General features: G+C 36.2%; 2 protein-coding genes across 2 annotated transcripts; both read left to right on the top strand.

Annotated features, from left to right (window-relative positions):
• The first annotated feature begins 4168 nt into the window (after positions 1–4168).
• Positions 4169–7310, top strand: LOC106161353 (cyclin-dependent kinase 9-like). Its single transcript, XM_013538288.2, has 4 exons — positions 4169–4344; positions 5002–5083; positions 5373–5463; positions 5702–7310. Exons 1-4 carry the CDS (start codon positions 4256–4258, stop codon positions 6547–6549), a joined length of 1110 nt encoding a protein of 369 aa, XP_013393742.1. The 5' UTR covers positions 4169–4255; the 3' UTR covers positions 6550–7310.
• A 2042-nt stretch (positions 7311–9352) lies between these two features.
• On the top strand, positions 9353–25692 carry LOC106161357 (transmembrane channel-like protein 1). Its single transcript, XM_087009584.1, has 23 exons — positions 9353–9879; positions 11146–11219; positions 11608–12193; positions 14962–15111; positions 15583–15658; positions 16469–16550; positions 16810–16916; positions 17320–17418; positions 17648–17787; positions 18217–18364; positions 18614–18657; positions 19232–19394; positions 19827–19936; positions 20392–20461; positions 20775–20927; positions 21555–21683; positions 22026–22093; positions 22425–22664; positions 23103–23228; positions 23596–23674; positions 23973–24015; positions 24246–24449; positions 24817–25692. The coding sequence occupies exons 2-23, from the start codon at positions 11195–11197 to the stop codon at positions 24867–24869; spliced, it is 2895 nt and encodes a 964-aa protein (XP_086865710.1). The 5' UTR covers positions 9353–9879; positions 11146–11194; the 3' UTR covers positions 24870–25692.
• Positions 25693–26160: the final 468 nt, after the last annotated feature.

A 26160-nucleotide genomic window follows, 5' to 3' on the forward strand; every position in this document is an offset into this window, starting at 1 on the left:
CGAATAAGTGAGAGAACTTACACGAGATTCCATTTTACATTCAAGTAAATGAAACGTGCAAAATCTGTTCAAGTATTCTGCCCATAGTTGGGTAATTAAAAAAAAAAACGCCTGCACTGCATTTTGTTATAAATTTGATCACAAGTGAGTAAACAGTGTTAGGTCCTAAGTGACAGCTTAATTAACCCCAAATCGTCCATTCAGCTTTTTGCACAGAATTTGCCAGAAAAATAAATGTTTATTGTGTATATCTAGTGGAAAGTCTCTATCTAGTGGAAAGATAGAGATTTTTAGAGGTAGTCCACAATCGAAATGCATCACTCAGGTTTTTCTTATTGTTGATTGGTCCTCTGTAAAATCATTGCAAACCATCACGGGTGTTTTGCCTCGGCTAACTGCTAACTGTTAAGTCTTAAGTGCGTTTTCAAAGATGCGGGCCTATCAGGAATCGGGAAGATTCCAGGTAGTCCCACATCACTGCCGTAGCTTTCCAACAGTCTAAAGAAGATAAAGGGTTTACACCATTCATTCTTTTCCAACCTCTCTGAAATACCATTTTGGCTTGGAGAAGTAACAAAAAGCCTTACTCCTCCAAATTTTAGGGATCTTTCTTGAATATATCAGTTGTGACAAACACAACTTGAAAGGTCCTCTGTATATTTTTACTGCAGGAAACATAAAAACCCCGGTATATGTAAAATGTATACGTGTGAAATAAACAAGGCTCAATCTTGTTCAATGGTGTGCATGCAAATTTGATAAAACAAGGTACCTCGTGTGATGTTTTGAATTGCCCAACGAGTGATATGTTCATAAACATGATATAGTAGGGATGTTTCGTCTGTTCCATCCCCATTTATCGAAACGGCGATAAGAGGTCTAAGTAATTGCATTATATCATGACTATCATGTTTCAAACCCTGAACGTATGATTAACTCGGGCCTGTTTGACCATCTTTGACATTCTTTTAAACTTCGTTTCGAGACACGTTGAGTTCTCTGTAAATCTTTTTTGTGAAGGATCGACAAACAAAATCATCGCATTACATCGATATGATTGAATGGATGACTTATTGACAGGACACGAAACAATAACTCATGTATCTTGACACCTAACTGATATAGTGATACTTATTCCACGGCTCATCTTTCCTGTATTTCTATGCACAGTGCGTGACTGATTGACAGGGCATGGCAAAATCTTACGGGTTTTTGAGGCTAACTACGCAACACTGTAACGCGTTTTTTCAAAGAAGACTTTCACACTGACGTAACCCTCGCATTCCACGGCTCATCTTTTCCGTATTTCTATGTAAAATGCGAGACTGATTGACAGGCCGTGGCAAAATCTTACGGGTTTTATTAGGCTAACAATGCAACACGGTAATGCGTTTTTTAAAAGAAATATTTCGCGCTAGTGTAACCCTCGTAAATTCAACGTGTATGTGTGAAATCATTAAGGCCCAATCTTGTCCAATCTTGTTAGATGTTTTACAGTGGCCAACGAGTAATATGTTCATGGACATGATATAGTAGGGATGTTTCTTCTGGTCCAGCTCCTCTTGAGAAAATTGCGATTAGAGGCCTTAGTAATTGGTTAATATCATAACTATCTTGTTTAAAAACCCGAATATATGATTAACCCGGGTATGTTTGAACTTTTTGACATTCTTCTAAACATTGTTTCCAGACACGTTGAGTTTCTCTGTAAAACTTTTCTGTGAAGGATCGACAAACAAAATTGTCGTATTACATCGATTGAGTGGATGACTTATTGACAGGACATGATACAATAACCTATGTATCTTGACACCTAACTAATAAAGTGATACTTATTCCACGGCTCATCTTTTCCTGTATTTCTATGCAAAATGCATGACTGATTGACAGGGCATAGCAAAATCTTACGGGTTTTTGAGGCTATCTACGCAACACGGTAACGTGTTTTTCAAAGAAGACTTTCGCACTGACGTAACCCTCGCATATGTAAAATGCATGTGTGAAATTAACAAGGCTCATCCAATCTCGTTTAATGGTGTGCATGCAAATTTGATAAAACAATGTAACACTTTTGATGTTTTGAATTGGCCAACGAATAATATGTTCATGAACATGATATGGTAGGGATGTTTCTTCTGGTCCATCTTCACAAATCAAAAGGGCGATTTGAGGTCCAAATTTAAAACTCTGAACGTATGATTAACTCGGGCCTGTTTTACCATCTTTGACATTCTTCTAAACTTTGTTTCGAGACACGTTGAGTTTCTCTGTAGATCTTTTCTGTGAAGGATCAACAAACAAAATCGTCGCATTACATCGATTGAATGGATGACTTATTGACAGGACATGAAACAATAACTCATGTATCTTGACACCTAACTGATATAGTGATACTTATTCCACGCTCATCTTTTCTGTATTTTATGCACAGTGCGTGACTAATTGACAGGGCATTGCAAAATTGTAAGGGTTTTTTTAGGCTAACTACACAACACGGCAGCGCGCTTTTTTAAAGATCTTTGCGCTGATATAACCCTTGTATGTGTAAAATGTATGTGTGAAATTCACAAGGCCCAATCTCGTTTAATGGTGTGCATTCACATTTGATAAAACAAGGTAACGCGTTTGATGTTTTGAATTGCACAACGAGTGATATGTTCATGGACATGATACAGTAGGGATGTTTCGCCCATCTCCATTTATCGAAATGGCGATTAGAGGTCTAACTGAGTAATTGGATTATATCATCACTATCTTTTTTTAAACCCTGAACGTATGATTAACTCGGGCCTGTAACTGTTTGACCATCTTTGACATTCTTTTAAACTTTGTTTCGAGACACGTTGAGTTTCTCTGTAAATCTTTTTTGTGAAGGATCGACAAACAAAATCGTCGCATTACACCGATTGAATGGATGACTTATTGACAGGGCACGAAATAATAACTCATGTATCTTGACACCTAACTGATATAGTGATACTTATTCCACGGATAATCTTTTATGTATTATTATGCGAAGTGCGTGACTGAGGGTGCTTTCCCAGAGATTTAGATCGATCTAAAGATTAAGTTTTAGATCGACCTAACTCCCAGGGGGTTCACGCTAAATTGTAGTCAGCCGAGCGGGCACCATGGTTAATTACCCCCTTACAGCTTTTAGTAGGCGGGACAGACGCTTAAGCCGGCCAAGCTGACAGTAATCTAGTGAGACTCCCCACAGGGATAGATCGATCTAAAAATCTATGGATATAGGGTGTGATTGACAGGGCATAACAAAATCGTAAGGGTTTTTTGTTTAGGCTAACTACACAACACGGCAGCGCGCTTTTTTTAAAGATCTTTGCGCTGATATAACCCTCGTATATGTAAAATGTAGGGTATGTGTGAAGTTAACAAGGCTCACCCAATCTCTTTTAGGCTAATCGTGTGCATTCACATTTGATAAAACAATTCCAAGAACAAGATTAATACAATGTTTTTTTTTCTTTGCACTGATCTGTTTGTATCAACATTTTCCATATGTAAGTTAATTATCAACTTTTTTCAGTTTTTAAGATCTTTCCACTTTTATGGGGGAAACAATGCATTGTTTTTTAGCCTAATTATATAAATATATTTGGATATTGGCTATATTTTTTATGTATACATGTGTTGTTTAGTTATGCGATACACAATGAACTCAAATTTAATTTGTGTTTAAGACTTACAAGTTGACTTACAAGTTTACTGTTTTAGTTGTGTAAGGTGTAAAAAACATGTTTCTGAAAAGTTTTATGACTCGCTTAATTGTGTCCGGGAGTAGGCCTGCCCCATTTTATCACGCAAATGAGGAGTATCCCCATAAATGTTGCCGGAGGTTTGCGGGAGTCACCCTGAGCTTCAGAGATAACTTGACACTAGGCTAACCTCTTCACTATAGCCTATCTTCATCGTGTCAAATTATCTCTGAAGGGTGATTTACGTAGGCTTGGATAAAAAATTTTCATGTCTAAGTCTACAATATTCTCATTTCATGAACTGTTATTTTGGCTACCTGTTCTTTAACTTTAGCCTGCGCTCGTTTCTGCATCCCTATATCTTACAGGTAGTGTGATACCGACGTATCAACGCGATTTCCCTTTGCTACCAGGAAGTAAACGTAACCACTGGTTGGGGCGAGAAAGCAGACGAAGCGATGATTACGTCATCACTATATGTGCATCTGCCAACCGGAAGTTAGTGCAGCGTGCCTTTTTTTTCCGAGGCAGAGAAGAACATGAGCAAGATAGAAGACCTTGAATTTCCCTACTGCCAAGATGTTAATAAATACGAGAAGCTGGCCAAAATTGGACAGGGGACCTTTGGGTAAGGGATACAACAGATATGCAAGACAACATCCGGTTTTTTACGTGTGCATACGTTTTTGTTGTGGTCCATTCATTCATTTCGACCACGTTTAGCTTCTTTGTTCTATTTCTTCGCTTTTACTGTCTTTGCCTTATTTGAAAAAAATCCTTTGGATTATTGGTTTCAGTGGAACTATCTTGTGAAATATTCAGTTTAATTGTTCTAGCTGGTGGGAGTAGAATCTTTATATCATCGGAAATAATAATAATAATAATAATAATAATAATAATAATAATAATAATAATAATAAATCAAATTTCACACTGTGACACTGTTTGTGTTAATGCATATATCATGAATTATAATTAAATTATATACCAGTAGTATGTAATTGTATTTGTGTACATTAATGAATTTATGTGAATATTTATGTGTGTGTGCTTGCGTGTATGTTATGGAGTGGAACTATCTTGGGTAAGAGGGGATGAATATCTTATTTATTTATTTATTTAATTATTTATTTATTTATTTATTTACTTATTTTAGCAGTCTGGTGCATGCTAGAGATTAAAGCTAAAGTAATTTTCTGTTAGATATTATTTGATAAATTCTATTGTTAAATGACACTAAGTCATCTTCATATTGCTGCAATACATGTTCGTGTTAATATTCCAGTGAAGTGTTTAAAGCTCGTGACAGGAAAACAAAAACCTTGGTCGCCCTCAAAAAAGTTCTTATGGAAAATGAAAAGGAAGGGGTAAGGCCATGTAATATGTAGACTTTTCTCAGGATAGATTAGAAATTGAAAAAAATAAGTATTGCCTCTTTATTTAAAAAAATCTTATGGCTTACTTTAAAAGATGTTAAAAGGAAAAAGATAAGATATTTTCTTACATGGTATGTCTTATCATTTTACCAAGCACAGCCTTATATTTGAAAAACATTTTTAAAATGCTCATGTATTGTCCTGTGGCACAAGCTCCTCACCCATGTAAAGTGTGCCATGAGCACTGACTATACTGACTATAAACTTTTTAACATTTCAGTTTCCCATCACAGCATTGAGAGAGATTAAGATTTTGCAGCTTCTGAAGAATGAAAATGTTGTTAATTTAATTGAAATTTGTAGGAGTAAAGGTAAATGAAAAGTTATCAGGAATTAAGGAAGAAAATAATTCAAAAGAACCCTCAAATGACTTTATATTTTTTTTCCAACAATATTCAGTGTAAATATGCTCTGAAATTATCCTAGCTAGTGGTAAACCTTCCATTGCAAGTACTTTTAAAAAGTTATTCAGTTTCTTATGAGATGTCATGTGCCCAACAATCGCTATCTTTTTGCAGAATACTTATGATTTGTCTCTCTGTTTTCCAGCCACACCCTACAACAGATTCAAGAGTACTTTCTACCTGGTATTTGAATTCTGTGAACATGACTTAGCAGGACTTCTTAGTAATTCCAATGTGAAGTTCACCTTGGGGGAAATCAAGAAAGTTATGCAGCAACTGCTCAATGGATTATATTACATCCACAGTAACAAAGTGCTTCATAGAGATATGAAAGCAGCTAATATTCTGATAACAAAATCAGGACAGTTGAAATTAGCTGATTTTGGACTTGCAAGAGCTTTCAGTATTAACAACAAAGGCCAGCCAATGAGATATACCAATCGTGTTGTTACTCTATGGTATCGCCCCCCAGAACTTTTGCTTGGTGAAAGGGATTATGGACCAGCTATTGACATGTGGGGGGCGGGATGTATCATGGCAGAAATGTGGACGAGAAGTCCCATAATGCAAGGTGACACTGAGCAACGCCAACTACAGCTAATCACACAGCTTTGTGGTTCTATCACAACAAAAGTATGGCCTGATGTGGAAAAATACGAACTTTATACCAAAATGGAGCTACCAAAGGACCAAAAACGTAAAGTGAAGGATCGCCTGAAAGCCTACATTAAAGACCAATATGCCTTGGACTTACTGGATAAGTTGCTCACACTGGACCCAACCAAACGTATCGATGGTGACCGAGCACTGGACCATGATTTTTTCTGGACAGACCCACGTCCTTGTGAGCTGGGTAAAATGCTGTCCCAGCATACTATGTCCATGTTTGAGTATCTGGCGCCCCCTAGGAGGCGTGGAGCTGGACCACACCAGCAGCAGCCTGTTGCTAAACCTGCAGCAAGCATGGACCAACATTTTGATAGGATATTCTAGTCGTTTTAATTATGATTGGGTCATTCTTTTACTTCAAATTTGAAGAGTCATGTTTTTGTATACAAAAAGCATAAGATTTTGATCTTTTATATCTGCAACATATTTTACCCTCTGTCATTTCCTTTTTTTCATTTATTCATCTCTCTGATTAGATATTTATGTTAGAAGCAACCACATTGCAGATTAACTGTCTTAAATTTAACTGGAAGGAAAATAAGATGTTGGAGAAACATAACGATCCCAAAAGTACAAAGAGAGAAATTACTGTGGAATACCCCATGATAATAATACTTGCCTGGAGTAGGGCAAGACATACTGGGATAATGTTTGACATAAATAACACAGGCCTAAAACCAACAATTTCAAATGTGGTTTAAGCTTGTGGACTTTTTACCCCCTTAGTTGATCCAACATGAGGAATTGCATAGAACCTGGACCAAATTTTGATTCAAAGTGGATCTTTTTCTCCCAAAAGGGCAATTCTTTTTAACCCTACCACCTGATTTTGTTCCAAGTGTTCAGTGTATAAAACATTTAAAATATTTTGTCATAATCTAGATATTGTGTCAGTTTTTTTTTTTTTTACAGTAAATCCTTTAGTTCCACTTGTATTAAATGAATGATAAGGGTATCGGCAATTATTATTGTAATTCTAGAGAATGGGTAAACTTAGTGAATTTGTATGGCAGGGATATTTTGAAAGAACTCATTTGGAAAATTATCCTTTATTGCTTTTTAAGTTGATATATTGGTACTGTGCTCACATTGGTTCATTGGTACAAGTTGATGTAGAGAAATCAGATGCAAGTAGGTTGTCATTTATTGACTAAAATTCACCATGATTCAAATGCAAAATTGAGATGAGAATATATGATATTTTTGCTTTCATTCACTGTGGAATTTGAGATATTTGAATTTTTGTGCAATTGCCTAAGGCCAGTTTATAAGTAAGTCATGTTTTCAATTCAAGGGAACAGAAACCTGCAATAGATATAATTATGAAGTGCTTGGTTTTCGTCTTTCAGTATTGCAATTTTTATAAGGGACCATAGGATGTCTTAGAGTTGGTTGCTGTAACTTAAAAAGTTTGTATATATATATAGTGCTTCATGCATGACATGTTATCTTAAAGAATAAAGATCATTACGGTATTACCTAACGTGTCAATTTAGCATCAACTTGGTTCTTCGTAAGTGAATCCTTTTTCGTATTCCAAACCTTGGCAGTTTATAAATTGAGCATGCTCTGTGCAGTTTGTTAAACAAAAATGGAATGTTTTTTTTGTATTTTTTTTTATCTATTTATTTTATTTTTTTTTTATATCGGTGGTGGTGGATGATTCAGAACAGGATGAGTAAATTGAATCATTTTTTTTTTTTTTACTTTTATAACATACACTGTTCCAAATATCGAACCACTGTCTTTGAAAATCGTTTTTGTTTAACCATTGATGTAATTTTGCTTCAGCTTTGATAATCAGAAGAGGTGAGATGATTAGTGGAATGATCCCGATCAAAAAGGCTAAAATATCAACATTGCATCGTTTAGGAGCACTGATTAACGGTAGTGCGGTTATTTTAGTACTTTCCCCGGTGGGCCTATGTGCGTGCTTATGAACACAGCACCCTGAATATCAGTTTGATTTTTTGAACGGCGTAAGGAGAGTCAAGGGTATTACTCAGGGTGGAGAATAAGGGGAGTGTTTAATATCAAGGCAGTTCAGTTAGGGTGGGCGTGCAGAAATACCATTACCTCGAAAACCTTTCAATCACCTATTTTTGTGGGTTAAACGGAATTAAGAAGAAAACTAAATGACCGAAAAAAAAAAAAAAAAAAATTTGTTGCCAAGGCTGAATCATTTCTCCATGTAAAATCTCTTGTATTAACGATGCTAGTGATGGGATGGCGAGAAATGATTTGATTAATGGACTTCGATCATGAAATTAAACAAAAGCAAAAACTGAGATGAGTTCCAAGAATTATTCACCTCAAGATGACTTCATCATTGTCAGTCACCTGAATTCGTATCCTATCAACGAGAGCCTTTATATTCAATTCCTCCCAATTAAAGTTATATATGCACTGTTTAGCCTTAGAGGGTAGCCGAGAACGTTGATAAACGTCTTAATTACTAAAGCCAGTTAACTAGTCAAAACAATGCAATACTACGTACGGTGAGATGACATTTAAATAAATACCGCATGATTATATTGCGTGCGAATTTCCACTCACTGTAAACAGTGTTTTCTGTCGCCCCCCTCCCATCCCCCAACATATTATACCTTTCGGAGAATGGTTTCTCAAAATAATTGCAGCCCGAAAATGGATCAAAACTTTTAGATAAAAATGGTCTACCTCAGTTTAAGATAAACCCATAAATGAAGAATAACGAATTCGATAGTAGACAAACTTTTGTTTTATCACATCTCAGCTGTACATAATGTTTTTGAAGAAAAATAACAGTCCATAACCTGCAAATTTTAAAATAGATTTTATACTGTGACAAAAGGGTCATGTAATATAGAGAACTGCCTTATTTAACAAAGCTTACCGCAATGTCAGGACAGTTGAAGGTGGAGCTGAGATTGTAGCATACATGTATATTAGAGTCATTCACTTAATCACGGCGTGAATGTTAGAAAAAAATCTTCTCGGTCTTGGTCTGGTAAATATATTTCCGATTATAGCTCTTGTAATTAACAAACGAACCGCCAAACATTCCATTATGCCCTCTTATCTCTGTAAGCACGCCTCTCTCTCCCTGACAACAAATGAATAGTTTGCCAGAAAACCGCCCTTTACGGCTCATATCGATACATTGACACAAAGTATTAAGTGCAGTTAAAGCCAAGACAAGTGAGAATATTAAAAACAAAATGAGCAATGGCTTAATAAAGGGTGTGTGCAATTTCCCACCACTGGGAAAAATCCAAGAACGAAATCAAGAGGATGTTGGATTTAAGGATAAAGATATAGAATTAGATCGGTGAAAAAAAAACAATGAGAATGTCGAAGGCAAATTTTTTCACTGAACTTTAGTATATCTCTCAGCCTACCAGCTTTGAAACAAAATACTTCAGGCTATTGAAGTGAACACTGAATCAATCATTTTTTTCACGAATAATATTTTTCACCTTTCATCTTCGTGGTCATGCTGGGAGATTTTTGAAGAAAAACAGCGGATGAGCACAGGAAGAGACAAAGCAGATATTCAAATACAGGATAAAAGCCATTACAAAAATCAGTTTATATAGACACTGATTTTTTGTTTGTGTGAGACAAGTAGCATTTCATCGCTTTACACAGCCAGGTAATCTGTCGAAGTAAGCGGTAAGTCGTACATACGATCCCAAACATGATTTAGTGATTATGAGATTTTTCCCAACCATTTCTTTAATCAAACGTTTTTGGATAAAGTAATTTTTTCATTAGGCCTGTACATCGGAATGGTCAATATCCCATTAACAACACACTACCTAGTATAGTAGTAAGATAAGAACACAAATAAAAATGAATACTTGTTTTTGTATCACTCTGGCTACAGCTCAGTTAGAAATCTACCAGAATATGCCCTAAAGTTGAAGCTGGGCAATGATGAAATAAAAGAAGCCCTTCTAATATAAACGTAGTTTTCAAGTGTTTGCATTTTGAAAGATGAAAGTAAGTGTTTGTGAAACCGTAAAACCGTGTTGCCAAGGTTTTTTTTACCTAAATGATGATAAGCCTTGTCTTAAATACATGATTTTTACATTAACAAAACAAACACATGTAACCCAATCAATTTTTCGAAAAAGAAAACGTGATTAAAAATATCCACTTTTCAATAGTTGAATACGTAATGCATTGGCAAATATTTGAGAACATTAAAAGTGGTAAAATCTATTACTGATGAGTGTTCCATTTAAGACTTTCTTTTTTTTCATTTAACTATATATACATTATTTCGGTTACGCGGAGCTAATAGCATGGCATGCAAAAACTACAGACCATCGGGGGCACGTGCCTTTTACATTAAAATTTAAAATTAAATTAAAATTAATTAAAATTACCAACAACACACGTTGAGATACTTATTCGTTTTTAATCAACTTCTTAACGCCCACATAATTTGCAAACTACCATGTATCATCGATATTGTCAAGTACACTTAAGGATAAATTTAGGCAAGCATAGCAATATAAAAATGTATCGATTTCGCAGAGATTTTCTTTGTGCCTTACAAAAAGGACATTAATTTTTCGTTCTCACCTCGTCCTGGCACCGCTTGATTGATAATGTGTGTAGTAAAATGGGGCAGGTGGTGGGTTTCCTCTCCACGTTTAAAACCAATGCACCCTGTTGATCAGAGGGGACTCACTCTGTATAGATTATCGGTGTACGCTTTAACGCAAAAGTACTGGAAGAGCTATTCATCAACCACTTACATTCAGGGCGACAGATCTCCGCTTTGTTGCCAGGGCGACCTACTTCAAACAACCTGCGCTAGTCCCATGCTGACCACGTTCGGACAGAGCTTGAAATAAATTTCTGGTGCTAGAATTTTTATGTGTTATTATTTTACTTAAGTTTGAAATACCCCATTGTTTTGCCACCTAGGACTAATTCTTGACGAAGATGCAGTAAAGCTTCGACGACACTACCACAGATGGCGTTCCTCAACACTGCTGAAGGTACGTTTCTATAGATATGTATGTAAATATTAACATATTAAGGTTGTTTTTGTGTATTTTTCTTTACATAAGGCGATGGCCCGATGTTAATCACTCCCTTGAATTATTTTCGAATCACCTCAGTTCAACATTATTTAACAAAATATAACCCAAGATACATGTATTTTATTTAATGCATCCACGCTACAAAAGTACATAGTGGGCTTACCAGTAGCCAGCGGTTCTTCGAGATTCAAGTGATTGGATTTCGCCCAACCTCTGAAACTTTGAATTCTGAATTTTAGTTTAACTTATCAATGATTTATATAAAAATTAACTTTTGAGTGTGTGTTCATTTATAATGATTGATTTTGGAAGTTTGATAACGACTGACTTATGTTAACTGCAGACGACCAAAAGATGTTCTATGACAACGAAACATTTGAACTGGAACCTGATTACGACGCGGGAAGCGACTCAGACAGCAGGCGATCAGAAAGTGCCACCCGCCACAGTAAGTCGAACTCAAACCAAAGCGTCATAATAACATCTGAAACAGGGAGACAATTTGACGACAATTTCATCTTAAAGGCTCGTGGCTGGAACGAGACAGATTCAGACACGAAAGAAAAAGTTAAGAAAAACCACAACCATGCCCTTCCTCAACAGATTCCCCTGCAAAGAATCAAAGCGACGCCAAGAATTGAAGTGAAACCATCTTTTACAAGTATAACAGCAAATTCCCATGGCATTGAGCATACATATGACGAATCAAAGTCAAAAACCCTGTCAGTCAATGACGTGTCTTTAATTGAAGACAATGATGACCCACTTCTTGGACAAAATCTAAATAACTTAATTAGACGGAGAAAGCTCAGTTCCAAGAAAGGGAGCAAGCGAAGGAGGCCCAGTAGTAGGCGCGGTATCGTTCCTGGCTTGGAAAACCATGAATTTATGCGACGCCAGAGGTTGTTACCTAAAGGAGACAAAGGGAGGTGAGCTTAATGTTTGTTTCTTTTAAAGATAAGATGCCTATGCCAGCGTCTGTACATAAATAATTGTAGATGAAACATGTAGCTGGCCATGGAATATTTCTTTAAATACAATAAAATGCACCATGCATGAAAGAAAAGGGTAGACAAAATATATGTTGAAAATACCAACCATATTAAAATGCCTGTTATAGGGTCCTGTTAGACTATTTTACCAAGGAATTTTGAATAGAAATATTTTTTCATTTGACACAGTGTCATAGCGCTGAAGCTTTGAAAGATAAAGGCGGCAATTCGTTGGCGCCACCACAGATTTGCAAACACGTTTTCGTTACTTTTCTCTCCATGCTCAATGCCAACTTCTCCACTTCTCCCCATTCTAAACGCATAATCATTGCTTAATAACGTTGGATTTGAATGAATTACTTGTTATCTATGGTCATTAAATGATTCTGATGGTGATCTTGATGGCGGGTGTTTATTCGACAACTTATGCAGTTTAATTTTTCTTAATGTGGTATATGGTGACCAATCACCTAATTCGCTTTGCTTTATACGAGATTATCTCCTGCATGCCCTCAAAAGCTTCAAACGATGACACAAGGAAGTTTATATTTCAAACAATTAAACAGACGACAAGGAAGTTTATATTTCAAACAATTAAGGCTACCTAACTTTGAATAAAATTGAAATGAACTTCGATGAGGAAATTTAGGAAATTTCACTAACTTGACACGCTGTGAGGCTAACAAATGGCACGCCATTATTATTCGTGCAGACACATATGAAACTCAACCCATTTTAGGTCTAGATAGAGATAACGGACAACTTGAATGTCTAGATAGAAATAACAGAAGATTTCAAAACTTTGTCAAAAATTCGGGTATCTGAATCCACGCGTATGTCTTTTTATTCCCCACAAGGAGATGCTCCACTATTTCAACCCAATAAAATCTTGCTACCTCCGCGTGCGACAGAACTTTTATAATAGCACGCTTCAGCGACGAATCAATGAATGTTTCTGCAGCCATTTTTATACTGCGAAAGTCTTAAAAAATAAGAGTCTGAACATTGCACGAGCGCTGGAAATATGAATTCCCAGATTTCCAGACTACAGCTTTGTTTTTCCTACACGCGATTTGCACGCAAGCATACATGACCGGTTAAAACACCCATCCATTAAGGACCCCTTAAGAGAACATCACAAAAGAGCCGTCTCCTTCAACTACACAGGTGATTGGACGCGCTGGACTATGTTAACGTTCTCATTACTCCTCCACACATAAACTGACAGAGTAAATTGCAAAATCAATGTTTTTTCAGGTAAAATGGATTAAAAATCGGGTTAGTTTACCCATCGGTTGATGTTTCATGTACAATATTATTATGTTTTAGGCAGTTATACAGTGCATATAAAGAAGGTTTATTTTTGGTTTTTCGACATGTAGAACATATCCAAGTGTGTGGATTTAGGAGACGTAGCATGGTCTTCAGCTGTTTTAATATTCTCCTGTTTTCTTAATCAACAACTGTGTGTGCATTTGACTGTCAAAGGCATGTTCATAATTCTTAGACCATTATAATACACTATCTCTGGTAATTTGTCATTTTCGCGCGATGTACATGTGAATAGCTCAATGAAATCGTTCACTATAATGTAAATTTGAATGCAGAACTTCGTGAAGTGATGGCCAGGAAGTTCTAGAATCCTACAATAATATTATATTACACCGGCGAATGAGTTATCTTTGTGGCACAAAAACCCCATAAACTTTTAAAGCATTTCCAAACGGTATCCGATTCAAATTGTCCTCAGATAATGTAGTTCAGTTATTCGAAATAATAAAAAAAAACTGATCTAAATGTTAGCTTATCCAGATCATTTCTAGAAAAACGCTTTCAGGTAACTCAACCTATTGTCAGTGTATGACAAGGATTGATGCCAGCTTTGGCATCACGCAAATATACAATTCTACAAAGAAGGCTGCTCTGTAAAAGCAAACAACCAGCACATGCAATATTCAGCAAGAACGTTAAACGAAGTTACATTAAGTGATTAATATAAATGTTTTCAAGGTGAACATATTATTTTGGTAAATTATTAAAGAAAGCATATGTTCGTACTTAGGGCCTTTCTACACTGAACGGTATATTTTACTTTATAGTCTATACCGGTGCGCTTTGAAAGATCGCCTAGCTGTTACGTAAGGGGGTTTCCTAAGGGAGTTGCTCTGATAGCAAGAAGCAACTTTGGGAAAGGGAATAAAACTCCTATAGCGTATATTACATGTAAGGTCTTCTCAAAGTTTACCGGTGCAGACTGTATCAGTTAGATTTAATGCTCGATATGGAGAGGGCCTTATTCTTTTTTTTTAGTTTGCACTGCGTAACAAAAAGATAAAAATCGACTAAGTTAAGCTATAAAAATTTCAACAGCACCTACCTATTTTTTAGAAGATATATGGCTACAGCATTATTCTCTCCCTAGAACAACATAGTTGGCGAGAAGCATATGAGTCGTTTTGAAGTTGAATAGGTACATTATACACAGAGGCGGGTCGGGGGAGGACACAGCTTCTGGGGCACCCCATTCTCCCTTTAATATAAATAAATAAATAAATAAATAAATAAATAAAACTGGCGAAGCGTATCATACAAGGCCACACATGACATTTTATTGAATACTATATGCCCATCATTTTCTCCCCATCCCTTTACCAATACAGAAATTGCGTATATTAATTTCTGTAAACCTTGTTGTTGAATTGTAGTGAAAATGAAGACTACATGCGACTATATAAGGAAAATCAGGACGAGTCGACGGAGGAGGAGATTTTTCAAAATATCAAGCTCCAGAAGGACATCATTGAGAGCATCAGAACACAACCCTGGCGGATGAGACGGAAACTAAAAACATTACAGTAAGGATTTTCTCTCCTAACATATTCGCATGCCTATTTTGCTGTGGCAACTACCACTCCCCTGTTATTGCCTACAGCGTGCAATGATCCCATCTAACACCTAACACAATGGCATACCTTTGATTAACACTGAACGCAGAAAAAGCGCCCTTTTGATACACGCACTACTTCATGTACATGCCTCTTTCACATCTAGATCATTCCACTAAAAGCAAAACATTTGAGACAAGTCACTGACTTGCACGTTTTGTGTCCAAATTGGCAATTTTATTAGCACTGCTTTACATCGATACCTTTTAAATATTGCTGAAATCTCTTCAAAGCGGGGGAATGGGGGACTGTAGCATAAATTAGCGAAAGAAATAGGGCAAGTCAATATAATGTTCATATTACACAAAATGTGTGTATCACTGACGTTACTGAAAGCTTGCTTTTGGTGGAATGAACCATCTTTATTACCTTTCATTGTAGACTAGCCAAGTCGTATGTTGAGAAGTATGAAGGACGGCTGTCTCGTAGCCATGGTTACCAAGAGGCTGGAGCCAAAGTAAGTACGCCGAATAGCTGTCATATGGTTTACTACAGGTATATTCACCGTGCTTCTCATAATACTGACGTCAACAATGTCCCGCACAATATATCTCTTCAATAACGGCGACATGAATTGAAGTCCGCTGGGAACCGTAGACCCTTCTCCTTTACTTTTGTACAGGTGACATTGGTCCCATATACTTGTCCCGATACTTTCGACTCTAATTGAAGCTCTATATTCTAAGCTCTCCAAGCTCATGAGTCCCGCCCCCCATCTCTATTTTTTTTAAAATATTAAGCAAAGTGTGATGTGATTTTTTTCTTCAGTCAACAGCTAATATTGTGATAGGTTTTACCTAAAGTAGCTGTTGACTGAAGAAAAAATTACATCATTCTTATAACTTAACACAGGCTGATGAAATTCTTCTCTGGCTTAGCAAAGTGTGAAAAAAGCAAGGTATGCATCTCCATCTCTGTGAAGAAAACATTTGAGTAAAATTGCTGTCGCCTGTCGAAGCCAGGCAAATGTTACCTAGCAAATTTCTGGAGTGCGGTTCAATGTGTAACAGCAGATTTATCAATTAGCAAAGTACTAGTAATGTGCAGTTTTTAGTCTTAGGTAATAAATTGCAAGATCAGGGTTCTTTTCTGAAATTGGAGCACTGCTCTAAAAGGCGACTCTATTTGGCCAATCTTGATCATGGGTAAAGGTTATTTTCTACTCCACATTGATTAACAGAATAATTTAGACTACTAATAAATATTGCATCAGAATTGGTGTAAGCGTCTGAACTATTTCGAATGTTTATTCTTACTTTCGTTTCAGTTTTGGAGAATGTTTAAACGCGAAGCAACGAATTTTTTCGCCCTCTTTATTCCATGGGAAATGCGGATAAAAAGGACAGAGAGTACGTATAACCAGCTACGTTTAAAGTTATAACTGAAACTACTATCGAACCATATAGTGAGTAATTGAATTGCCGTGTCAAAGCAATTAAACTGTTCGTCACATTATGTATCATTCGGACAGCAGTTGGTAATTACTCATCATTAATGATAAACGTTACTCTTTAACATTTTTGGGGGATTAATCGACCTGAAGAGGAAATCGCTATAAGTTGTCGTAAACAATTATTTTGGTCAGTCGTAAAAGGCGTTCTGTTACAGGTCACTTCGGATCCGTTGTGGCGTCTTACTTCATATTCATGCGCTGGATATTTGGCGTCAACCTCATTCTATCGTTGATCACCGTAGGATTCATAATGATCCCGGAAGTAAGTGGTACATGGAAACAAACTTCGATTCGATTTGTTTTGAATTTCTTTTCATTTGATGTGAACATTACTGTCCAGTTTGGTTCATTTAGTCGAATTCTTACTCAAATAAGGATAGGTCGATCACATTTGTAAGTTTATGTGCTATATTGCAGGTATGTATGTATTTCAAATGCAATCGCTGCATGATAACTAACAGAATATCATGAAACTAATACTACATCGTTTATGTTACTGTGGTCACACAGCAGACAAAATCGTTGTTCACTATAACATAAAAAGTATATTTTAAGCAATCAAACTTTAAAAACTGTTTGTTGCTACTTGCATTGTATAGGCCCTATGGCAAATGATACTTACAGAGCTATTACATATATTCCACAATCAATTCTCAATTTCACAGATCATCTTGGGAGACCCACATGGCTCTACAGCTAGAAAAACGGTCCCAGCAGAAGAATCAGATCATGCCATGGACCTGAAGACTTTGTGGAACTTTGACGTGCGTATAATACAAATCACGGAACGCTTGTATTATATTAACTTTTAACTAACTTTTGAATAATGAAATATTATTTCTATTCATTTCAACGGTTTAATTAGAAAGTGATAATAGGATTGTTGGAAATAGCAACTCTTCTTTTCGAATGATTTTGAAAATCGATTTTAATTTACTCGATATGGCGTTTTGCTGTAGAGTACATGCGCATTAAGAACAATCTTATTTTTAGGGCTACTTGGAGTATTCGCCGATATTCTATGGTTACTATGGTAACGAAAAAGTCATTGGTAGCTGGTATCGTCTGCCACTGGCGTATTTGTTGGTAGGATTGGCTACCTACGGTTATAGCTTTGTCACCATTCTTAGAAAGTGAGTTTTTTTGGGGGGAAATATTTATATGAAAATTCATAAGTGTTTCAAGATAACTCACGAGATATCCTCTGGTCAATTTATGTAACGAGCCCCGTCCACGTTTCAAGTTCACATAGGTCAGTTACGTACATGTATGCTCTTCTTTTATATATTTTTCCAAATAAGCTTTTATCTAGGGCAATTTAAGCATGATACGTGCTTGTCTTTAATTCTGAGGCAGAGTCGTATTTGTTTAGATTGTTATTATGATTGTCTGTTACAGACTGTAAGAGTTATTCTTTATTTTCTATGATTTGGTTAAACTATGCATAAGAACTTTGCGTTATTTTTCAATTAAAAAACTGACGTAAAATATACGTTCCTGCCTGTTTCTTAGTGAAGGCAATTGCAATTCAAGCACATATTTTTTTAATCAATGTTCCCAAGGATGGCGCATAATGCCCGAGAGAGCAAGTTGGTCTCCAAAGGTGATCAGTACACGTTTTCATGGAAGTTGTACTCTACATGGGACTTCATGATTGGCAACGCGGAAACGGCACACAACAAATTTGCTGCAATTGCCACAAGCTTCAGGGTAAGGTCTCTTTCAGCTCAAAGATCGAATATAGCTAATCCTGCCATTTAAATATTTTATTTAAATAGTTTTTGTGTGAGTGACTGATAATTTCCTGGGCAATCTTTAACCAAAATATGTCATAGTATCTTTTTCAAAATAGATTTTGACTTTCGATTTTTTACATCATTTGTATTTTTTTTTTTTTTGCATTGCTTAACAAAAAATATTAAAAATGATAAAGCGTTTTATTGAATTTCATTAATTCAGGAAGCAATAATAGAAGAAGAAGAGAAGAAAAAGGAAGACAACAGGTAAATATCTGATAACAAACAGTAACAAATACCAGATAGTTACAGTTACAAAAAGTATAAAATAACTAATTCCCAAACGGTCACCAGATACTGTAAAAAGTAATTGAGAAAAGTTCATACTTTCAAGGTTGACAATTTGAATGCATTAGTTAAAGAATCATATAACGCCTTAATTAAAATATTTGTCAAGACAGACTCGGCACCGAATGATCCTGAATTCACCGGTAGATCGGGCCACACTACCCGTTTTCAAGGTGTGTCAGTACGCATTTCCCGGAACGAACTTTGAGATGAGATGTACTACTTACCAACCCCGCTGAGAATCATCACTATCACATCGCGTACTAGGCGAGAGCGGTGTCGCGTCTGATACTTCGAAGTGCGCACTGACGGACACCTTGAAAATGGGTGGCGTGGTCCGATCTACCGGTGAATTCAGGATAATTCGGTGCCGAGTCTGGTAGTTGGGTAGGCCTTTCGTATTCACAGCGTTCACCAAAAACTAACATCATTTATATATAGATAGGTGGCAATGAAAACAATATTGATTTTATATTTTTTTCACCCACGTAAGGTACCTTCTCATTTTTCTCCGCATCCTGGCTAACATCTTCGTGCTGGCCGTGCTGGGGGCCAGCGCCTACACTGTATTCCTAGTAGTGGAGCGTTCCCAGCACTTCGAGCAGAAGGTCAAAGAGCAAGGCCCCGATTCCGTTAATTGGTGGGAGGCAAACGAGGTAGGGGCCGTCTTCCGTACCCTAGGTTCTAGTTTTGCCAGCTCGATCTTGATTTCATATATAACCCATATCAGCAAAACTTATTAATTTTTCAATTTACATCTTATTTACAGTAAAAAAATTAAATAAAGCAAAATTAAACATGTTTTACGTTTCATTTTGGACTAATGACATTCAACTGCAGACTGTGACAGTAACTTGTTTTTAAATGTAAAAAAATTCAACGTCGCAAAATGCACAGTTATAAGGAGTGGCGCAACCAGTGCCCTTTTCCTTTTTATTTTTTGAAAATAAACTGTTTTAAATCAAATCTAAAACGTCCCTTGACGTCGCGTAATTCACAATCACTTATAATAGGTTTTGGAGCGATTTAGGCAACATAAATACATTGGCTGTGCGATATCAAACAAAGTTCTCGATGTCATTCGACAGGTAGCCATTGTGATGTCATTGATTACACTGCTTTTCCCGTCTCTGTTTGAGCTGATTGGAATGATGGAAAAGTACCACCCCCGGGTCAACCTCAGGTGGCAGCTGGCAAGGTAAATGCAAATGTGAAATAAAAAACGCCAGACCCATACCCATTCTCTTCTCTAAAGAGACAGACAAACATCTCTTTGGCTTACAGAAGAACGACAGGGTCCTTTAACTGCAGCAATTTTAAAGTTTTATTTGGAGCGGAGAGGGGTTTGATAATCTGGTTCCGTCAATAACCACGGTATTTAACATTTTTTGTAGTGAGGCAAATAACTTCATCGTTCGTCTAAGTGATAAAGCAGAAAATGTTAATTAAATTTTTTGATTCCTTAGACGGATCAGCAAACTTTTTCTGCTTGCTGCTCGACGGAAACATTCTACTAGTTTTTATTCTAAGCCGCTGTATGTTCTTCTCCTTTGATATTACGACTTCGTTTGTAACTTTTAAAATTTTTAACTTGCATTGCCTTTGTGCAGAATTATTTACTTTTTAATACTAATGCTAAATTTCATTCTCCAGGATTTTAGTGCTGTATCTGCTGAATCTTTACACGCTATGCTTTGCGCTGTTCCACAAGATTAATTTCCTGGTAAGTAAAGCGAATGAGAAGATATACGCTGAAGTAAAAAAAAATTACTGCTTTCAAAACCATTTTTATGAAAACTTTCTTAAAGTGACTGCATCAAAAATTTGCTCTTGAAACCAAATCCCAAAATTAAAGCAATACCCCCATGCATGTTTCTAGAGAAAACGATATCTCGCTGAATTAAAATACCCTTCATATTGCGTAAATCTGTCAGATTTTTGTTTGAATATTCATAAAAACCAAACAAAGAGGGCGGTATATAAAATACTTAATTTAAAATATAAACAGAAAAAAACTGTCTTCCATTGCCTTGTAGAAAGAGCAGTATGCCGATAACGTCTCGTCCATGCAAGCGGCCAATCTAACATGCTTCCAAAAGAACGAAAGCACCTTTAACACATCCTGTGCCGAAGCTGCCGCCTCTCAGAGGGTTCTGTTAGACACCTGTTGGGAGACTATGGTCGGGCAGGTGAGTTGTGGTGTTTTTTCAGGCGAAAAAAGCATAAAAACATAGCACCTACGATAAGAAAAATTAACCATACGCAGACAAAAGCAAGGGGTTCGTTAGATTTACGTCGTATACGTCTCAAGAACGCACGCAAACGTTGCTGTGCACTCTCATACCCGGAGAGAATGATATGTATTGAACATGATGAAAAACAATTTCCTACGCTTTTTGGTATCTTCCTTTTAATAAACTGAAAACGGGGTGATTTCATAGTCTCAAATTTGCGCGCAAAATCTTTTTTACGATACTTATACATACCACCTTACGCTAGGCGTGACAGAAACTTTAGAGTCTGTTGGAAACCTAACTAATAACTCTAGCGTGTGACATCAGAGAACGTATGCTGGGTAGAGTGTCCGCGTTGGATAAGTCAGGGTGCCTGTTACTAATGATATTGTGTTGAACTGATGCATTTTGTATCGCAGTCTTTTATATGAACTTTTGGAAATTATGACGATGAGAAGCTGACAAATATTTATCTTGTCAGAAGGCCTATATTAACACCTACGTGTGTATACTTAGACAAAGTATTTCAGATGGAATTGCATGACAGATTTTTAAAATCTTTTCATTCGATCAATTGAACAGGAGATGGTGAAGTTGACCGTGTTTGACCTGTTGACCACAGTTGGTGGAATATTAGTGATCGATTTCTTCCGTGGTCTTGTGGTGAGATACGCAAACTTCTGCTGTTGCTGGGATCTTGAACGGAAATTTGTGAGTATTTCGAGTACATTGTATAACATATGAATCATTCCCCTCTATCTTTTACTTTTAAAATAGTGAGAAATGGCCAAACACACAAGTTAGACGTCAATTAATTGGAAAGAATAGGCCACTTGACTACAAAAGATCGACATATCGGCTTCATGAATCTTCAATTCATGGTTTGCAGTTGTTCTAAAATTTTAATTGTCACAAACCTTTACACAAAGCAATACGTTTCATACCATGAAGTCTATATTTAAAATTCCTAAAAATCTGAATTATTATTATAATTTGAAAATCAATTCGTTTACGTACTAGCCTCCGTTTTAACTTGTTTATTTTTCATTATAGCCAGAATACGGGGAATTTAAGATAGCAGAAAATGTGCTGCACGTGATCTATAATCAAGGGATGATATGGTAGGGTATACACTGTAGATCAAAAATCCTAAAAAACTGTTTCAACTTATGGAGCTCATATGCCGTAATTGTCCTTTCTGAACTTCAAAACTGAACTGTGAAAAGCGTTTAAAAAACGTTTTTTGAATGGAAGGAAATGGTGCAATTGTCTTTCAGGAATTACGGTTCAAAACAGACGAAAACGGCATAAAAATAGTTTTTTTGGAACATTTTGCGGGCCGTGTTCCTCTTTAAGCAGCTTTAACATTAACACAGTTTTTTTCACAGTATATACCATAACTGTTGGGGACAGGAACCTGACTGTAATAACCTTAACTTGAATCATTTTCAGGATGGGAACGTTCTTCGCGCCTGCCTTACCTGCAGTGAATATTCTAAAGCTGCTTATCTTGTTTTACGTCCGGAGCTGGGCCGTACTAGTATGTAACATACCTCACGAGAGAGTATTCAGGGCGTCCAGATCGAACAACTTCTACTTCTTCCTGGTATTGGTGATGTTGTTTCTCTGTACGTTTCCAACAGGCTATGCCGTGGTGCTGATAGAGCCGTCACCGCACTGTGGGCCTTTCAGGTATTATTTATTTATTTATTTATTTATTTATTATTATCATTTTGCATTTTTGATAATAAAGAACATCCTTTGCCAGTCACTCAAACCCAATTGCATCCATAAACTGTCAATTGAATATCCTATGACGTCTATGAAGTGGTGACGGGGGACTCCTGCAGAGTCAATTTATAGAGTAACACCGTCAGCACTATGAAGGAATGTTTTCCCTGCAAGGCGGGTATTTTGCCCGTTCTCCAAATTTCACTGCCTGAAGAAAGATCTTGTGAAAAGCATTGACTTTGGTTTACCCTAGTTCCAAAAAAATATAAATACAAAATAAAGATTGGTGGCTCGCCTGTCCATAAATAGCCTATTGTGATCGAATACATTTTTTGCGAATATGGTTACTGTGACTACCTGTTCTGTGCACACTTTTCTATCTTTCTCGGTTTATTTCAGTGGACATAAATACATGTATTCCGTGATAACCGACACTATACAGCAGGAGTTTCCAGACTGGTTGATCATGGTATTTGACTACGCCTCATCTCCGGGGGTAATCATTCCAGTGTTTTTATTATTAATGTAAGTACCTCGACTTTTTCGATTTTTTTTAACACAGAAATTAATGCCTGATAAAAGCTTGCTCATCAAAGCGTTTGTTTATTAACGCTTAACAATGCTTAACATGCAATGAATCTGGTCACTGACGAAAATACGTGTCATTTATCACAGTGTCAACGAATACGTGTCATTTATCACAGTATCAGATTGTCAACAACACTGCCAATATATGGTTTAGACTTTCGAATTATGGCATATGCTGTTTTTACACATAACGTATTTTAAAAAATACTAAATATCAGTGTACCATTTTTGTAGGGAATAGACATGTTGCTATTGATATTTTGTATATTGGATTAATTATTAATCGACATCATTTTAATTACAGTATGATTATTTACTACTTAACGTCACTGTCCAGATCTTACAAGGAAGCCAACAACGACCTGAAAGTACAACTTCATTACGTAAGTAGTGTCATTTTTTAAATTATATCTTCATCGTCATCAGCAGCAATACCGTGGTAATTCATTTTAATTTCTCAGAGATTTTTTTTTGAGATTTCTTTTATATCATTGACATTATCTTAATTAGCATACAACCGAAATAGCCTAATGTTTTCTTCCACATTTTCGAATTCTTTTATTGGATACCCGAAAATAGATTCAAGATATGGTTCATCACATCATATTAAACGGATTCATAATAAATATTTGCATGAATCGATTAACAATAACTATACACTTATTATTACATTATTTTTAGGAGAGAACCGAAGAGAAGAGAAAAATATATGCCATGGCAGATGGTAAATGTTCCTGCTTTATATTAATCATGATTCTATACAATCGACTATGAAGCAGCTTGTGCAATTAAAAAAGCAAACATTTTCGGCCTAATTAAAGCAACATATACGTGCGAGTGTGTAAGAATTTCATTGCAAAAGTTGCGTTTAAATAACATATGACTCTTCAAAGTAAATCCTTACAAGAATGAGAAGACTACAGTAAAAGCGCTTTTTATTTGCAAATTTGACAGCCAAAGCAGCAAAACTCCCTGCCAACAAAGCGTCAACCCCGAACTCAAAATCAGCAGACGACACCAAGGTGTCTCCTACGGTTCCTGGGGTCAACATACTGCGAGCCGTGAGCCCGTCAGCAGCACTGGGGGTCAGTGTCAATGTACTACGTGGTGTGACTCGGCAAGTGCAACGCCCCCAAATGCAGGACCAAGGACAAGAAGGTGTGTCTAGTAAACATGGACCACTTTTGGGGATGGTTGAGCATTTTCTAGTCCATAATTATATTCTTTTGAAGTCTACTATTTGAAGAAAATAGTTTCTTTGCGTTTCTATATACTTGTTATTTTTCAGAAATATACTGTTATTAGCTTTTTTAAAAAAGTTTTGGCTTTGTATTTAAAGACATTAATTTTCCTTGAGCTTGTTGAATACTTAGCTAGAATGTACAAACTCGGTTTGTTTACTGGTAATTTCTGCTAAGCAAATTCTTACACCAGCAACTCTCACGCGCTCTGGTAACAAAACAAAAAAAAAAAAAAAAAAAAAAAAAAAAAACAGTATTTTTCATTGCTTTTATATATATTTCAGATGGTGCCCGAGGCAGAGCCAGACTCCAGTCATTACATTTGAATGAATTGTAAAGAAAAATGTTGTGTCAAGACCACAGCATCACAGCAATAACACGTTCTACATATAAATAGTGATATAGTTTTCTCATTGTCTTTTTTAAAGAAGTGGTAAAAACGAAGTGTCTCATAGATAAAATATATTGACACTTTAGATGAAAATGTATGGCCAAATTTACTTGTTGACCACAGTCTTCTTTTCACATGCCTCTCTAGTTGCTGTGCTACGTTTAGGATATTGAACATTTGGCATGTTATTTATTCATCTATTTGTTGAGAGTCTCTGATTAAGCCTCAAATTTAAAGATACAATGTAAAAGAATTTAGGAGGAAAAATGCACGCTGTACCCTGCATATTACTGTATAATTACATTCAAGTAAACAGTTTTAACAGTATCTTTTCAAATTTTATTTTTATTTTGTCCAGTTCACCCACTGTGGATAGATAAAGATATGTTAATTAAAAACTTGGATAATTCATTCACATTTTTGTATGTTACTTGAAATTTTTTATGTATGTGTGAAAGAAAAAATGTTCCATAACAATGACCATATCAAACCAATTTCATGCTAAACAGCAAAGCCCAAGAAAGGCAAAAATGAAAACAACACAAGTGGTTTTTAGAAAGCTTTAATGCTTGATTTAAAAAAAAAGGCAATTAGAATATTGACAAATAGGGTATACACAAAATTATAATGATAACAATAATAAAAAATTACATGATAAGTGTACAACTACACTAATAATGAAAAAAAAATATATAATATTATATACATAATAAGTTGATACAACTTTTTTAAACAATATACATAGTGGCGGATTTAAAGGGGAAGGGCAAGGGGGTCCTGACCTATGTCTGAAAAAATCACACCAATGGTCCCCGCTTAAAATTAGAATTTTGACTAGCTGATTCATAGTTCTAAACCGTACCAAATGGCACCGTTCGCCCTCTAAAATACCAATTATTTTTGGGGCCCTTAAGCAGACCCTGAACCGCATGCCAAGGAAGGGGGGGGGGGGAGAAGTCAGCTTCACATCCGCGGACCCCCCTTCAAATAATCCTGGATCTGCCCCTGTATACAGGTAAACAAACTAGGAACAAAAACCATTTTATCATTAAAACCAAAATAAACATTATTTGCATAGAAAAAAAAACATTTAATGACAAAACAGTAAATAAAGTACTAAGTAATTGTGTACTCTAACATAATGTCATGCAGATAAATATAGTTCAAACTAGAGGATCAGAGAGGCGATACCGCCTCCCGATATAGTACCACCAGCTGGAGCAAGCGCATTCATGTG

The sequence above is a fragment of the Lingula anatina genome, chromosome 3 (genome assembly GCF_051362555.1).
Source record: "Lingula anatina isolate TDL-2025a chromosome 3, LinAna3.0, whole genome shotgun sequence".
Taxonomy (NCBI): Eukaryota; Metazoa; Brachiopoda; class Lingulata; order Lingulida; family Lingulidae; genus Lingula; species Lingula anatina.

Excerpts from the sequence above, each read along its gene's own strand:
- LOC106161353 (XM_013538288.2), top strand. The coding sequence starts at position 4,256 with ATGAGCAAGATAGAAGACCTTGAATTTCCCTACTGCCAAGATGTTAAT. Across the intron at positions 4,345-5,001 it reads ATTGGACAGGGGACCTTTGG|TGAAGTGTTTAAAGCTCGTG; the intron begins GTAAGGGATACA and ends TTAATATTCCAG. Across the intron at positions 5,464-5,701 it reads TGAAATTTGTAGGAGTAAAG|CCACACCCTACAACAGATTC; the intron begins GTAAATGAAAAG and ends TCTGTTTTCCAG.
- LOC106161357 (XM_087009584.1), top strand. The coding sequence starts at position 11,195 with ATGGCGTTCCTCAACACTGCTGAAG. Across the intron at positions 20,462-20,774 it reads TCCACAAGATTAATTTCCTG|AAAGAGCAGTATGCCGATAA; the intron begins GTAAGTAAAGCG and ends ATTGCCTTGTAG. Across the intron at positions 24,450-24,816 it reads GCAGGACCAAGGACAAGAAG|ATGGTGCCCGAGGCAGAGCC; the intron begins GTGTGTCTAGTA and ends TATATATTTCAG.